Source organism: Chaetodon trifascialis, chromosome 24, assembly GCF_039877785.1.
Source record: "Chaetodon trifascialis isolate fChaTrf1 chromosome 24, fChaTrf1.hap1, whole genome shotgun sequence".
NCBI classification, from domain to species: domain Eukaryota; kingdom Metazoa; phylum Chordata; class Actinopteri; order Chaetodontiformes; family Chaetodontidae; genus Chaetodon; species Chaetodon trifascialis.
This window is the reverse complement of record NC_092079.1, coordinates 8239166-8252669: the sequence shown is the minus strand read 5'-3', so window position 1 is coordinate 8252669 and position 13504 is coordinate 8239166. Positions and strand designations below refer to the sequence as shown.

The window sequence follows — 13504 nt, the reverse complement described above, 5'->3', positions numbered from 1 at the left end:
GGAGTCTGTCTCACCTTGCTGCTCGTTGAACAGTGAGAACTCTGCGTCGATGGCGGTTCGCGGGAAAGACGGCAAGCGGAGGAGGTCTTCCTGCAGCAGGGAGACGTGGGACTGCTTGTGCACAGCTGGCATGTGTTGAGTGAGAGAGATGAGGAAGAGGACCCGGCCAACCTCCTCTAGTTTACGGGAGAACACCTAAAAGAAGACCAGAATGAGGAAAAAGAATGTTCTCACCACGTTACCTGAACTTTGAAATCATCCCCACCTGTTTCTGGATTAGCTCCTGTCCTTTCTCAGGCAGCATGTGCACCAGGTTGAGCTGGGGAGAGACGGATCTCCGGAAGGGGTAGATGTCTCTTACATATGTCTGGAGGAGGGAGAAAGCAACAGAGGAGGGAGGGTGAACAGAAGAAATTCTCAACTTTTCATGACATACATCTGAAAACTTAAAAAATAAAAGGTTTTACTCGACAGGTGGCTCAAAATAAAACCTCATGTGTCTACCTTGCTATAATGGATGAGGTTCCAGCGTTTGTCCATGAGGAAGTAGTGTGCCGATCTGGCCTCTGGAATGTTGAAGAATTCCAGACACTCCTGGTTTGGGGAGAGAAAATGTCACGAATATCTTCTATAAGTTTACTTCAGTTACATTTACACACTTGCATAAATTAAGAATAATAGCAACTGTGAATATTTCACTGTGCCTATTAGTTCAAAACTCATTTCCCCTCGGTGTTACACAAAGGATCAGAGTACCTTACCTTGAGCAGGGCTTCAAACTGAGTGTCTTCATGGACAGGAAGCTGTGTTGGGATGTCACATTCGTTCTGCCCGTGCACCACCAGTGTTTTGGTTCCTGCGCCAGCAATGCACAACACGTCAACTTGATTCAATTAAAGTAGCGTTCTTTAGGTCAATGCTCTCAGCTAAGCCTCCAGTCTACATAAGATTTGAGGTCAAAACTGGTGATAAGCAGTTCGGTAAGTTCACCTGGCATAGATGCAGTGACCAGCAGTTTGACCTCACACTGCTCCTTCTTCATGGTCTGCTTGAGGTCCTTGAAGAAGAGCCCCTCCACATAGCCGACCACCTCCCACAGGAAGGTCAATGTGGCCGAAATGGCGTCCATCCCCCACTCACATGGAGTCCGCACAAAATACATGATCAGTCCCACCTAGGACGGGGAGATATGATTGGGTTAGTTTCAAGAGAACCGAAGAGAAACAATTCATGAAAACCAAAGTCTGTTGCTTCACCAGGTAGTTGAAGAGGATGTGAGAGGTCTGCGCCGGCAGATCTCCGATGTTGAGCAGGAGCTTCCTCAGCATGTACATCAGCTCATCCTGCCATGACAACAACAAGAACCAAAAGCCATGACGCACTGTGCATTTCACCTTTTAGCCGTTAGCTTCTCCGCATGTTCACCCACCTGTCGGTTGCTCACGGTTAGTTTTTCCAGGAAGTGGCGAAGAACAAGGGCCGGATCTTCGATCAGGCAGTTCCAGAGGATTTGTTGGGCAACAGCACTCACTGAAGAAACATCGGGGAAATGTGGAGAGGAGTCCCAAACATAAGAAACAAATCATGCAGGAAAATCTATCAACATGCATATTTTTAAGGTTGGATACTGTGCTGATAAAATATTTAACTGAGAGCTATTTATCTCTTTCAACACTGAATCTGAAGACACCGACCAGCCACGCCATCCTCTCGAACCTCCCCATCCTCCATGAGGTGCACTATCGGCAGGACTGCAGCACAGATGCACGCTGGGAAGACGGCTTGGGGCGGCTGTAGCATGTGATGAGTAGGAGTGTGTTCTGTTGTGTTCTCTTCATCTGGCAAAACAATGTAACAAATCAAACTTGTCAGCGGTCACGAAGCAAGAGATGAGTGTGTTTTATTTCAAAGCAAGTCAGTGCAGATTCTTTATGTTCGTACCTTCAGCGCTGGCCAACGAGCGGACAGACCACACTGAGCCCCGGCGAAAAGAGTAGTTCCTGTGGGAGTTACTGGAAGCGCAGGAAGGGCTGACAGACAGACGGCGTGATGCCAGGTTCACCACTTCTTCTGCTGGCGGGATCAATGTCCAACACGGCCAGTACAGATACAGGAGAAACAGCTGTCATGGCCCAGAGCTGGCTAATTCCCACCAAACGTCTGCATTTATATGTAAATATAAGCTGTGTAATATATGCATGTGTGACTGGCAGCCCCACCTTCTTCCTCCTGCTCAGGCGGGGGGCTGCACGTGGGCTCGTAGCAGGCCTCCTGAGCCACGGGGATGGCCGAGATGATACTGGCCTCGCGGCCCAGACGCCGCTTCTCTTCCTCCTGCTGCAGGTTCTTCAGGATGTGCTCGGCCCGTTGGTGGGAGCGCGACACCGCCCGCGCCGAGAAGGATTTCTGGGAAGGGTGAGCATGGAGGGTGGCGTTGGATCAAACGGCACAGAGGAAGAACGGCGGGTGCAGACATACAGAGATTCAGAATGAGGGAATGCACGGATTAATACAAATTGACAGTTTGAATTTTTCAGGAATGTGTGTGCACAGCTATTCTAGGCTTACATCTGAGGAGCATTTTGTAATGTAAAATGACTGGACGACACATTAATACAGTAACTCTCCTCCAGCACATTGATCTCATGCTCTAATGCTATCCCGAGCATCATGAAGAACACTGTTGGAGTGCTGAATCGGAAAGATTTCAATCATGACAAATAGATGCATTCAGACTGGAATTTGGAGAATTTACTGTATCTTGTGTACAGTAAATGCCTCACAGCGTTCGCACGAGTGCTCATACATATACACATCAAAATAGGCTGAACGCATGATATGAAAAACATACACAGCAAAGTCATTCTCATCCAATGACCATGCATCAACAGCACAACACATAATGTCCGATGCATGCTGTTATTTTTGTTCTGACAATCAGAGGTAGTGCTAGAACACTTTCTGAGTATGGTGTGTATGGCTGATCAAGATGCAACTATCTGAAATGACCCATGAAACTGCCCCAGCTTCTGATCCATGATGAAAACCTACTGCTCCCAATGACAACAAATCAAAATCAAATAAATAAATCACTGGATGAAAACAATTGTCCCGCCTGTCATTAATGATCTGAGGTAACAAGATGCATCAGCACAAACATCCGGACAGAAATACCAACTTACTATGGTATGGACTGACTGAATTAATGTGGAGTACTAAAAACAAAGACAGTCGATAGATAAATTATGGAACAGGTGCTCGCAGCAGGTCGTCATCAAAATCTATTAAACATATGTTGACAATCATGCTTATTTAACAAAAAGAAACACAAAGAAATCGGTTTTTACCACTTCAAATGACCATTCTAACCTTAAAAATCTATTACATGTGTCCAGATTTCTTAGTGCAGTTGTCCGCAGTACATTTGGATTGCAACAACAAATGTATTTTAAAGCAGTAAAAGTGCACTGTGTCTGTTTTGGGCATGTTGTGTTCACAAGGAACCAAAACTTCAAAATAAGATACCCGCTATTGAAAACTGACATGTTCATTCCATGTTATGGGATTTAAGGGCTAAGATCACCTAAATTATGGAAGAAAAAAACATTTGCTCACCATCGCGGTAGTTTAGATTTCGTTTGACCACATTTAGAGATATCCAGCGGAGATGATCTGAATCTAATTCGTCCACGGCTGTGCCAGTGGAGGCTGGACTTAAGCACAGCGGTGCTTTGAGTTAAGTGCTAACAGAACAATGTCACAATGACAACATGCTGATGTTGAGCAGGCATAACGTTGGTCATGTTTGCCATCATAGCCTCGCATGTCAACAAATGCAACAATAGCACTAACCGCAAAGTACAGCCGACTGTTTTACCTGCATACCCGCTCAAACGTGATAGGTCAATACGACTGATTTGCAGACATGGCTAAAAATAATGGTGCCTTTCCAGAAACAGTGTCTGTGCTCTGGTCTGATATCTCAAAACCTGGACAAATTAAATAAAAGCAATCCGCATGGCTAGATACTTCTGAGCCCAAGGTAAGTGATAAAATGTGTTTTGTTTTATTGGATGAACAATGTTTGAATCAACAGTAACCTGACTAACAGTCCAAAGTGATTCAAAAGCATGTTCATACGTTTTCACACCACTGCTGCTAAAAGCTGACAGCTCTTCTTGAAAGTGTTTGTCACAAAAAGTTGCATCAGTACATAAATGCATGTAAGGCAACCCATGTGAACGGGTGTGAACATGTGCTCGGACTTACAGACTGGTCTTCATTGATTGGGTCCTGGACGCTGCCTGTGTTCTGAGGCACCCAGGGAGGGTCGAATATGGGGACACAGGGCATGCCCAGTATAGGAGATGGCAGAGTGAAGTTGATGCTGGGTGGAGGGATCTGAAGGAGAAGACAAATATAGAACTAAATGGGTCAAAGTAGCCCATCTCTGTGAGATAATTAAATATTTAGTCCTGTAACAACCTTTGGGAGGTTGTTTTGGATTCTGCACCTTAAAGATCTGCTGGGCTCCCTCCTCCATGCGAGGCCACACCTGGTAGCGGAAACGCCACAGCGTGTAAAACTTCAGGATGGAGTTAATGCGCTGGCAGGCCTCTTGGTGATGGAACTCCGCCATCATCATTTCGGTCACTGCGTCGGGGACCTTTACGGCGCACAGGAGGAACATGGCAGCTGGAGGGGATTCGGAGAGAGCGGATGAGGAGAGAGAGAGATGAAAAAGGGAGGAAAGAGGGCAAGAGATGGATGGAGATGAAGAGGTGCATTATGTTAGAAGATAAAAAAGAAAGAAATCTAAGATAACAAAAACTGTTAGAATAAAAGCATTTTCATATCTGCTACAGACAATCAGAGTAAAAGCTAACTTAAGAATAAGAATACACCATGTATGCTTTCAGATATACATCACGCCTGATACTACACTCTGAAGGGCACAACGAGCTACAGAGGACATCCACAGATCACTGATGCACAGCCTGATGGCCGACTCACCAGCAGCAGCTGCCATGTGTTCATCCACGCTGAGCAGGAGTTCCCAGGCTGCCGGCTGGACGTCTCCGTACATGTCGTCGGTCAGGATGGGAGCTGCCTTGATCAGCAGCGAGAGAGGAGCTGGTGACAGGCTCATCACCTGAAAGAAACATTATGTTGCACATATTATGAAATATTTTTTTTTGCAGACAATTGCAATGTAAACACACACGCTACACAACTACTTCACCTGGTTGCGGATGTATTTGAGCATGCCGGTGTCCTTCTTCCCTTCTGTGTTGGAGTCAGTGGGTCTTCTCTTCATGGACGGGGTCCTCAGGCAGGACTTGTCTGAACACTGAAGGCGCAGAGACTTTCAGAAACCACCACGAGAACGGCAAATATAAAAGCTTAGTCGATAAATAGTGAAACCCACTTCTTTACTCTTCTTGACGCGTGCTCCGATGTTACCAGAAGAGGCGCTGTCCTCTCTCAGGCTGTCCACCGTCTCGCCGTACACGAGCTTGATAGCACGGACCAGACGGGCACAAGAGCGGCTGTGGTGCTGGTAGCAGCGTGGGTGGCAGAAGTCTATGTGGGTACAGATGAAACTCTGCTGGTTGCACAGCAGGATCATAATCTGTGCCAAGAGAGAGAAGGGAGGAGGGGGGAGTCTGAGCGTAGGAAGGAAGACGCCAACGCTGTATGCACACATACACTTCCACACATATTAAAGGCCGTACATGGAGCCAGGACATGTTGCGGTGGTAGTTGTCCTCTGCTCCTCCTGAGCTCTGGCCCTCTGGTTCTATGCTGGGTTCACTGGTGCTAAAGGGACTGCCTGCAAGAGGAAAGTTTAAAATATGCCATTTTATCCTTTGTAAAGGGGAAATGTTCATATGTGGAATCAAAGGCAAGCTCCTATTTAAGGTGAATGCCACAAACATCATTGAATTGCTCATTTATAACTCATTTATATTCCCAACATTGCATGCGTTTCATGCATTACAGATGGAAATCCCTAATGAAACGCAAGAATAATGTCTCACCTATGTCTGTAACAGTGTCCCTGCTGTGTGTTTGTGATAGCAGCCCCTCTTCGTTCTCTGACTCTGAGTCCTGCCGGGACAGCTTGGTGCTCTTGAGGCTCCCCGCCCTGCGTATGGAGGACAGGGAGCCCCCTTTCTTTACGCGGAAACTGCGAGCCCCTTTGATCTGAAGCAGCCGGGAGCCTCCGATACGAATCTTGCGGATGGGTGCTGGAGAAGACGGCAGTGGAGGGAGATCATCTACATTATTTACAGTAATATTAAGCAGACGGGGAAGGGATAAACCAAATGGCTGAGTCTGTGCGACCCCAGATCTCACCTTGAGCCTCCTGGGTCTTCTTGTCATCGCAGGTGGTGTCGGACTTCAGCGTGTGGCTGCTGCTGTTGAGTGAATCGTGTCCATCCTCGTCATCGAGGATGCCCGCGAAGCTGATCTTCCTCTCGTAGCGGTGGCGGCCGAGCTCCGGGTCCAGGCGCAAGCGGCAGCTGTCCAGATCCTGCAGATATTATAGCTCCTTTAAATTTCACGACACATGAATCCGTTTTGCTTTTTAATGAATACCAATAGCTGGACAGTGAAAAGAGATAACACACAATGAATGGATGTATTTTTTGATTTGACCACTGACCACGAGCGGCTCCGTGCGCGGGCGTGGTAAGCAGGGAAAGGTCTCTCGCAGGAAAGTGGTGATTTCCAGCAGCAGCTGGCAGGCGGCCATCTTTAGAGCAAAGGGGCAGCCACATTTCGTCGGATTGACTGTGTCTTTGGGGTCAGGATCAATAAAAAAGCAAAGTGCTTAAATGTTAAAATGTTTTTTTGTTTGTTTGTTTTGCTGTGTGTAAAAAAAGCATAAACAACACTCTTCTGACTCACTGTCATCCAAATAGTCCTCTTCCTCGTCCTCTTTTCTCATTCTCCGTTTGGTCTCTTCATCAAAAATGTAGCCCAGGATGTTTGCAGGGCTCTCGCTGTCAGAGTGGCAGAGCTCACTGAGCCTCGTGCCGATTGCCTGAGTGGACGAAGCACTTAATGAAGCCGCAGCATTAATCGATACATCATTACTCAGACGATTTTAAGAAATCTTGAACTCACATCTCCCCACTGGCAGAAATGCTTGGCAGCGTTCCACTGGAGTTTCTGGTTTCTTTTGTTGCCCACAATCGGTGACCGGCCCCTGGACAGGCCTCTCTTGGTGATATTTACGTGGTGGCCCTTCATCCACTCTGGCCAGTTGCCACGGTTGCAGCGGTGGACAAAACGGGCGCATTCGAGAAAGAGGGAGGCCCGGGCGACGACTGGAGCCTCCTGGAAGGACCAGGAAGAGGGTGCCGACTTGGTTGCGTTCGTAAAAAAAAGGGTGTTTACACTGATGTGAGTGGATTCTAAAACGTACCAGGTCCAGAGCAGCGGCGAGGATGGAGGCATCCGGTATGGTCCCCGGCTCGCAGCAGTTCAGCAGGAACTGGAAGCGTTTCATGCCCTGTCGAATGGCGCCCAGGTTCACCACATTCTTGTTCTTCATGGCCTCCTGGCTGGCTGCCAGGCGCTCCTGAAACCCATGGGGGCCTGGAGGAAAGTATGAGCAAAGAACGAGAGAGGAAGAGAGCATAACAGAACGAGTGAAGGGATTTAAACAAACACGTTTGAGCGGAATCGTTTGCAAAGTAGAGACTGCACTGAAGGTCACATGTAGACATTGCGTGTAGCAACATCACCATCCAGGACAGGTCACAAAAAGCACTGAAGAGCCACCAACAAATGAAGCTGAGTGAGAGATGGACACACAGCCAGTGGCGGTGGTTACACTTACATTTTCAATTTGCTATGTGATCTCAGAGACACAAAGAAAAACTACGTAGAGAGTCGTGGGAAAAGACAAAGATTCAGGTCATTATCAGGTCTCATATAGTCTTTAAAATTAATAAATCACATTGAAAGGACAAGTGTAACCGCAGCCGTACAGAAGAAAGCTGTATGTGGACCGTTCTGTTTTATAACATGACTGAAACTCAGGCATTGGAAAATACCACCAGACATCACCACAGAAGAGACGGAGAGAGCACTGACAGCGTCATGCCAGACATTGCACAGCTCTAAAGTAGAAAGATGGTTTCATAGATAGGAGTTATTCCCACACGCCTCCTTTCCTCCCTTTCCACGGTTAAGTGGAAGAAAGAGGAAGAGGGTTCGTCGTTGAAGAGGACAGGACGTGCAGAGTTGGAAAGTGGGGGATGCAGAGTGGGTGACAACAACACACAGCTGCAGAGGAAGAAGAGGGGTGATTCCAAAATCTGCTGCTCTTTAAAAGGGATTTGGATTAAAAAAAACACACACACACACAATCTCTCTCTTGGAGTCTGTTCCTAATGAAGAAGTGGAATTTTCAACTCATTTGAGTGTCTGGCCTCGTGATCCTCCTTGAATAGCGACAAAATGCAGCAAGTCGATGAAAAACAATGCATCGATGGCACTTTTGGATTAAACACACTCTGTTAAATGTTCTGTATTCTTGCTTTAAAGTGCCACCGCTGCACTGTTTTCCATGAACTTTTTGAGGCTACTTTGTGGCAGAGAGATCATCCCAATCATCCAGAGTGTGTTTTCACAAACTAGACACTGATGCGTTGAAAATAATACATTCAGGCTAACATAGTGCAGCAGGCAGCTATCCAGCAGAGCTGACATGGAGAATGGCGGACGGAAGAACTGGCAGAAGAGGACAGACCACGACTGGCGAGACGAGACAAGACATGACACCACACGGACAAACAGAGGCAGGGGCAGAGAGAGAGAGAGAAATAGACAAAGGACGATGGGGCGTGGGTGGGCAAGGGGCACCCCGGGGTGGGGGAGGTCTACCATCTTTCTCTTCTGTGTGGTGAAGCTTGGATGGATTCCTCCTGCCAGACCTCCATTTACCGAGCCGCTTGAAGAAATTCTCCTCCTCGTCCCTGGCGTACTCCGGCCCCACAGCGCCCCCTTCTGACAGCTTCACCGCACTGGTGAACTTCACCTGAGATGCATGAACATGCATGCAAAATACAGCCATGTTCAGACAAATCGAATATTTCATGTGCTCAATTTACTGTTTCTGTTATTACACCTTTCAAAATAAAAGTACCCCTATAAATGCCTGAAGACACACACATTGGTAGCAAGTGTATAGTGTTAATGGTTGCTGCACCACCCTGACCTTTGAACTCTGACGTATGAAGGAGAGTCGGTCCACTGAGCTGATATCCAGCAGGTCTTCAACACCGTCAGTCAGTCCAGAGAGAGAGGAACGCTTCAGCCAGTTGCCTGGAGACACGGAAATTTAAAAAAAAAAAAAAAAAGTGTACATGAACGACCGACACTACAGAACAGAGGAAGCCAGGAAAGTAGTGCACACACTGGGTTATGAGGGCAAGTACACATGCACACACACAAGGGTTGGGTGGAGGAAGCATTCCCTCACTGTTACTGTGCAGTCACATACAGGTCAGAGTGCTTGAACTCAAAGCTTCAAACACTGAGGTTCATTCAAAAATGATATAAAAGGGGACAAAACTAACTCCTGACGCTGAGAAGACTTGAACGAGAGACCCTTGTCGAGCGGTATTTGCAAATACGCTTTCAAGGTGAACAGAGTTCTTAGAGATTTCATGTGTTTCTGCTTTGATCTGCATCTGCGTTACATAAACACCAATGTAATAAGACATATGGGAATTAAAAGGAGCTAACTGACAACAAAAAAAAACTGCACTGTGTGAATGAATTCAAACTCTGAGATGACAGCTAATCTAGTAAATTTAATCTACTGGAGTTTATCTTGTCATTTTTTCTCAATTTCTTTGTGGAATTAGCAGAAGAAATAATTACCAATTAGTTTAACACATACATTTCAATGACTAAATGTTAAGCTTTTGCTAAATCAAGCTATGGCTACCACACCAGCTTTCATTTGATGCAACACTAGCCTTCGTGCTTCATCTTAGTAGGGCAGTGCATGCCAGGGACAAAGTCTGCAGCACCCTCTGCAAATACAATTTGACCCAGGTCTGTAACATCGTGCACATGACCAACACAAACAGACATGACGCAAATACTGCATGAAGATGGTTCCACATCCACATACGTAAGACAGAGAGAGTGAGTGGTAGGCGGACAGTCCCACGGCATGCTGAGGCACAGAAAGGAGCACAAAACAGACCAAAGAGATGAAGTGACTTGGCGTCGCGGCAGGCAGTGTTCCAATGTTAGACATACAAAACACATCATGTTAGAGTGAATCTCAAGGCTGGGACAGCAAATGCAATGAGGTATGGTCAAGGTCAGATCAGCGATAGACTTTTACATCACAACTGCTCTCACCTATCGGCAGCTTCAGTTTCTTGCGAAGTGAAATGCGACGGGACCTGGAACGGGAGCGCCGGTCAGTGGTGGTGCCGGAGTGGGCAGTGGTGCACTCTGAGGTGTCCTGCTCCGATTGGCTGCTGGTGTCACTGGCGGCGCTCTGCGACTTGAACATCTTCCTCCAAAAATCCTTCCGGCCCAGGAGAGCACCCGGGATCTGCTCGTCACTGGAGGTGTGGAGAGGGAGTGCAGGGAGATGGGATTATACATGATAAACATGTAACTTGTTCATTTAGGGGGCAGAGGGAGCAACGGGAAGAGCTTTTAAAGTTTTCCTATTTTGAGCAGAGAAATGGCAGCTGGGCTCGACATAGATGGTGCAATATGGAGATGCTGTGAGGTGGACACTCACTGTTCGGGTGTCTGGGGGGGTCTGCTGGAGATGTAGCTGCGACACTCATCTGCAGCACTGGACACCTGACCCTTCTCCCCGGACACACCTGCCTCTGACCTGCACACGCGCACACACACACGCCACGACACACAGACAGAGCGCTCAGGCGACCTGATTCAGACGCTGACTGAATGCTGCGGATGCAGTGAAGCAGACTCCTGTGAACCAACTGCCTGTTCCATGCTGACCTATGAATTAAGAAATTATGTAAGTTGGTATAGTTTGCTATCATACATAAGGCTTCAATATGAGGGCCACCAAGCTGCCCACTGCAGATTTTTATAACACTTGGAATCATGTCTGGTGCCTTCTTAAATATGAACTGGGTGAACTGTTACGCTATGCTTAAGCTAGCCTGAGGCAGGTTTGTTTTCAGTGTCTCAACTGGCTCTAACTCACTACGACTGCCACTTACATGACTGAACGCTAGCGGGCCTGGAAGACGAGAGGACCTGGACGCAGAACATAGATCAACCCCCACCAAGCCACCCCCACCTCAGAGCCAGCGATCATGTGAACTCACTGACTGAAAGCCTACAAACAGAACTATCTAGTTTGGTCGTCGCATGATGAGGCAAAGAGAGTGGAGGTGCCTCCTTGCAGGGCTGCCCAGTATGCTACAACCACATCATCAAATCAGTCACTCAAGCAAGAAAAACAGATGCAGACACGACAGAAAAAAAAACTAAAAAAACAGCCAGCAGTGATGAGAAGCGTAGCTCGGATTTGTCAGAAAATGACCTGACAGAAGCAATCGCTGTGACTGGATGAGTAATATTTGGCTATTACTTAATAGGGGAAGGGTTTTAAGGCCCACTCAGCAACAACAGTAAGGCACTGCTGCAATTACAGCAGCGTCTCGTTTGTGATTGGACATGATGTCACTGAGACCATTTCTGGCCACTGATTGGCCAGTACCTCCTGGGTCCGGGCTGTTTGGGCTCTTCCTTCTCTTCAGGTTTCTTGGTGGCGGTGACCTTCTCGGCGCTGTCCAGGAGTGCGCTCAGCGCCACCCTGCGGAACACATTTCCATGGGCCTCCTTGATGAACTGCACCAGCTGGCGGATGTCGCAGTACAGACCCTGGGAAGGAGGAGGGTGGCACAAAAGTGAGAGCGAGGGATGAGAATTGAACGATGTGTGTGAACGAGAGCGTGTGTCAGAGGAAGAAAAACATGCAGGGAAAATGGACTGCTCTGAGCTAGAATCAGGCTGATATGACTTTCCAGTTAGCGTCACGCATACATGCAGAATAGGGTGGTGTATATGTTGTTGTTCACTGAGGCACCAGCTCCAGCTTGTGAGTGGGTGGCCTCTGATTCTGTGCCATAATAAAGCCGGTCTTGAAAAGTGTGTCATCTTCCGCCAACGTACACAAGTCATGCCAGCCTCAAGGCTTCCTCGGCACCAAGAGTGGCCGTGGTACAGTTATCCACGGAAATGTATGAGTGCATGCGCTGTTTCATAAAGACTGAAGATCATCTGGAGAATAGCAGGTATTTTTTCAGGCCAATTTAGGGAACATTCTAAATAAATGGCTTCACATATCAGTAATTAACACATGAAGTTCAATATTGAAAGCTATTTTTGACTAGAAATACTGAATGTAGCAATACTAGATGACCTTTTCGGGGTATCAAAATATGAGTTTTCATCTAATTCCAGTGGAAATCACAGGGATCTTTCCTTCTTTCTTCATCTCAACTGTGATTCACTGAACAGCTACATTATTTATGACAGCAAGATAATTTGACATTTACATGGCAGATCTATATTTTCTTGGATGGATGCTCTAAAATGAGCTTGCCTTGGCCTTCAAAGCAAAGATTTACGACTTTGACGAGACACTCAGCAGTTATCATGTGAGACAGAGAGGGGAAGTTATTATTACACTGTGAAAAGCAGAGAAACTGCCAAGCTACTCCGATGATCTTTGAGCTCTCTGGCACAGACTGCATGCTAAAAAGAAGTAGATGGTGCTGGCATCAAATACAGGAGGACAAATACACAGTATGTTGTGCCAGTTGATACCGTTTACAGTTTATTTCCAGCAAAACATTAAAAGATACTTGAGAAAAATAGCAAAGAACTGAGAATAGCTCAAGCTAACGTCTTCATTCGCAGAGTGAGATTAAGTCGACGTCATATCCAATTCATCATGTATGACAAGGCATTAACAAAGGCGGCATAAGTGATTGGTCTTTAGGCTCGGTAGAAAATGAGCCATTCATAATTCAACTGACATCCTGCAAAAGGAAACGAGAGAATCTAATGGGAGTACAACAGATATGTGAAGCACTGACTGAATATTTGACGGCCTGAATTAAGGGAGAGCCGCAGACACTGATAAGGAAAATGAAAGAGAGAAGCAGATGCACAGATGACTTCACAAGTCACTCACCAGGTTCTCGGGGCTGTGCAGCTCGTGTGTGGTGGAGGCGCAGCGTGTGATGAGGGACTTGAACATGCATCCCACCACCACCGCCTCCATGTTCTGTGCCACGGACTTGTTGTCTCCCGTGGTGAAGTTGTTCCCGAAGCCCGCCTTGTCTGGAAGCAACAAGGGAGGCGGGAGAGACCACGGATCACACAGGGGGTGGTTTAGTCAGCAGGGGGGAGAACATTATTGACAGCTGACCAGCTTGAGTATAAAACATTGAGCCCGTACAACAGG

At 47.0% G+C, this 13504-nt stretch overlaps 1 protein-coding gene across 14 annotated transcripts in view; it reads right to left on the bottom strand.

The window, feature by feature from the left end:
- LOC139352114 (protein unc-80 homolog) overlaps window positions 1-13504 on the bottom strand; it is a 37160-nt gene that overhangs the window by 11540 nt on the left and 12116 nt on the right. For 7 of the 14 annotated variants that reach the window (XM_070994188.1, XM_070994191.1, XM_070994196.1 and 4 more), the window contains 28 exons: window positions 13232-13380; window positions 11750-11913; window positions 10790-10888; window positions 10396-10604; window positions 9236-9342; window positions 8902-9055; window positions 7436-7608; window positions 7135-7347; window positions 6916-7051; window positions 6671-6804; window positions 6361-6538; window positions 6042-6281; window positions 5736-5833; window positions 5429-5632; window positions 5243-5350; window positions 5014-5152; window positions 4514-4695; window positions 4270-4401; window positions 2220-2406; window positions 1942-2073; window positions 1695-1838; window positions 1430-1530; window positions 1257-1343; window positions 991-1174; window positions 762-856; window positions 505-594; window positions 266-367; window positions 15-195 (listed from right to left, as the gene is read on the bottom strand). In XM_070994188.1, the coding sequence (XP_070850289.1) occupies window positions 15-195; window positions 266-367; window positions 505-594; window positions 762-856; window positions 991-1174; window positions 1257-1343; window positions 1430-1530; window positions 1695-1838; window positions 1942-2073; window positions 2220-2406; window positions 4270-4401; window positions 4514-4695; window positions 5014-5152; window positions 5243-5350; window positions 5429-5632; window positions 5736-5833; window positions 6042-6281; window positions 6361-6538; window positions 6671-6804; window positions 6916-7051; window positions 7135-7347; window positions 7436-7608; window positions 8902-9055; window positions 9236-9342; window positions 10396-10604; window positions 10790-10888; window positions 11750-11913; window positions 13232-13380 (4122 nt within the window). The remainder of the gene's footprint in view (window positions 1-14; window positions 196-265; window positions 368-504; window positions 595-761; window positions 857-990; window positions 1175-1256; window positions 1344-1429; window positions 1531-1694; window positions 1839-1941; window positions 2074-2219; window positions 2407-4269; window positions 4402-4513; window positions 4696-5013; window positions 5153-5242; window positions 5351-5428; window positions 5633-5735; window positions 5834-6041; window positions 6282-6360; window positions 6539-6670; window positions 6805-6915; window positions 7052-7134; window positions 7348-7435; window positions 7609-8901; window positions 9056-9235; window positions 9343-10395; window positions 10605-10789; window positions 10889-11749; window positions 11914-13231; window positions 13381-13504) is intronic. The other 7 variants (XM_070994197.1, XM_070994203.1, XM_070994200.1 and 4 more) reach the window with 5 other exon arrangements.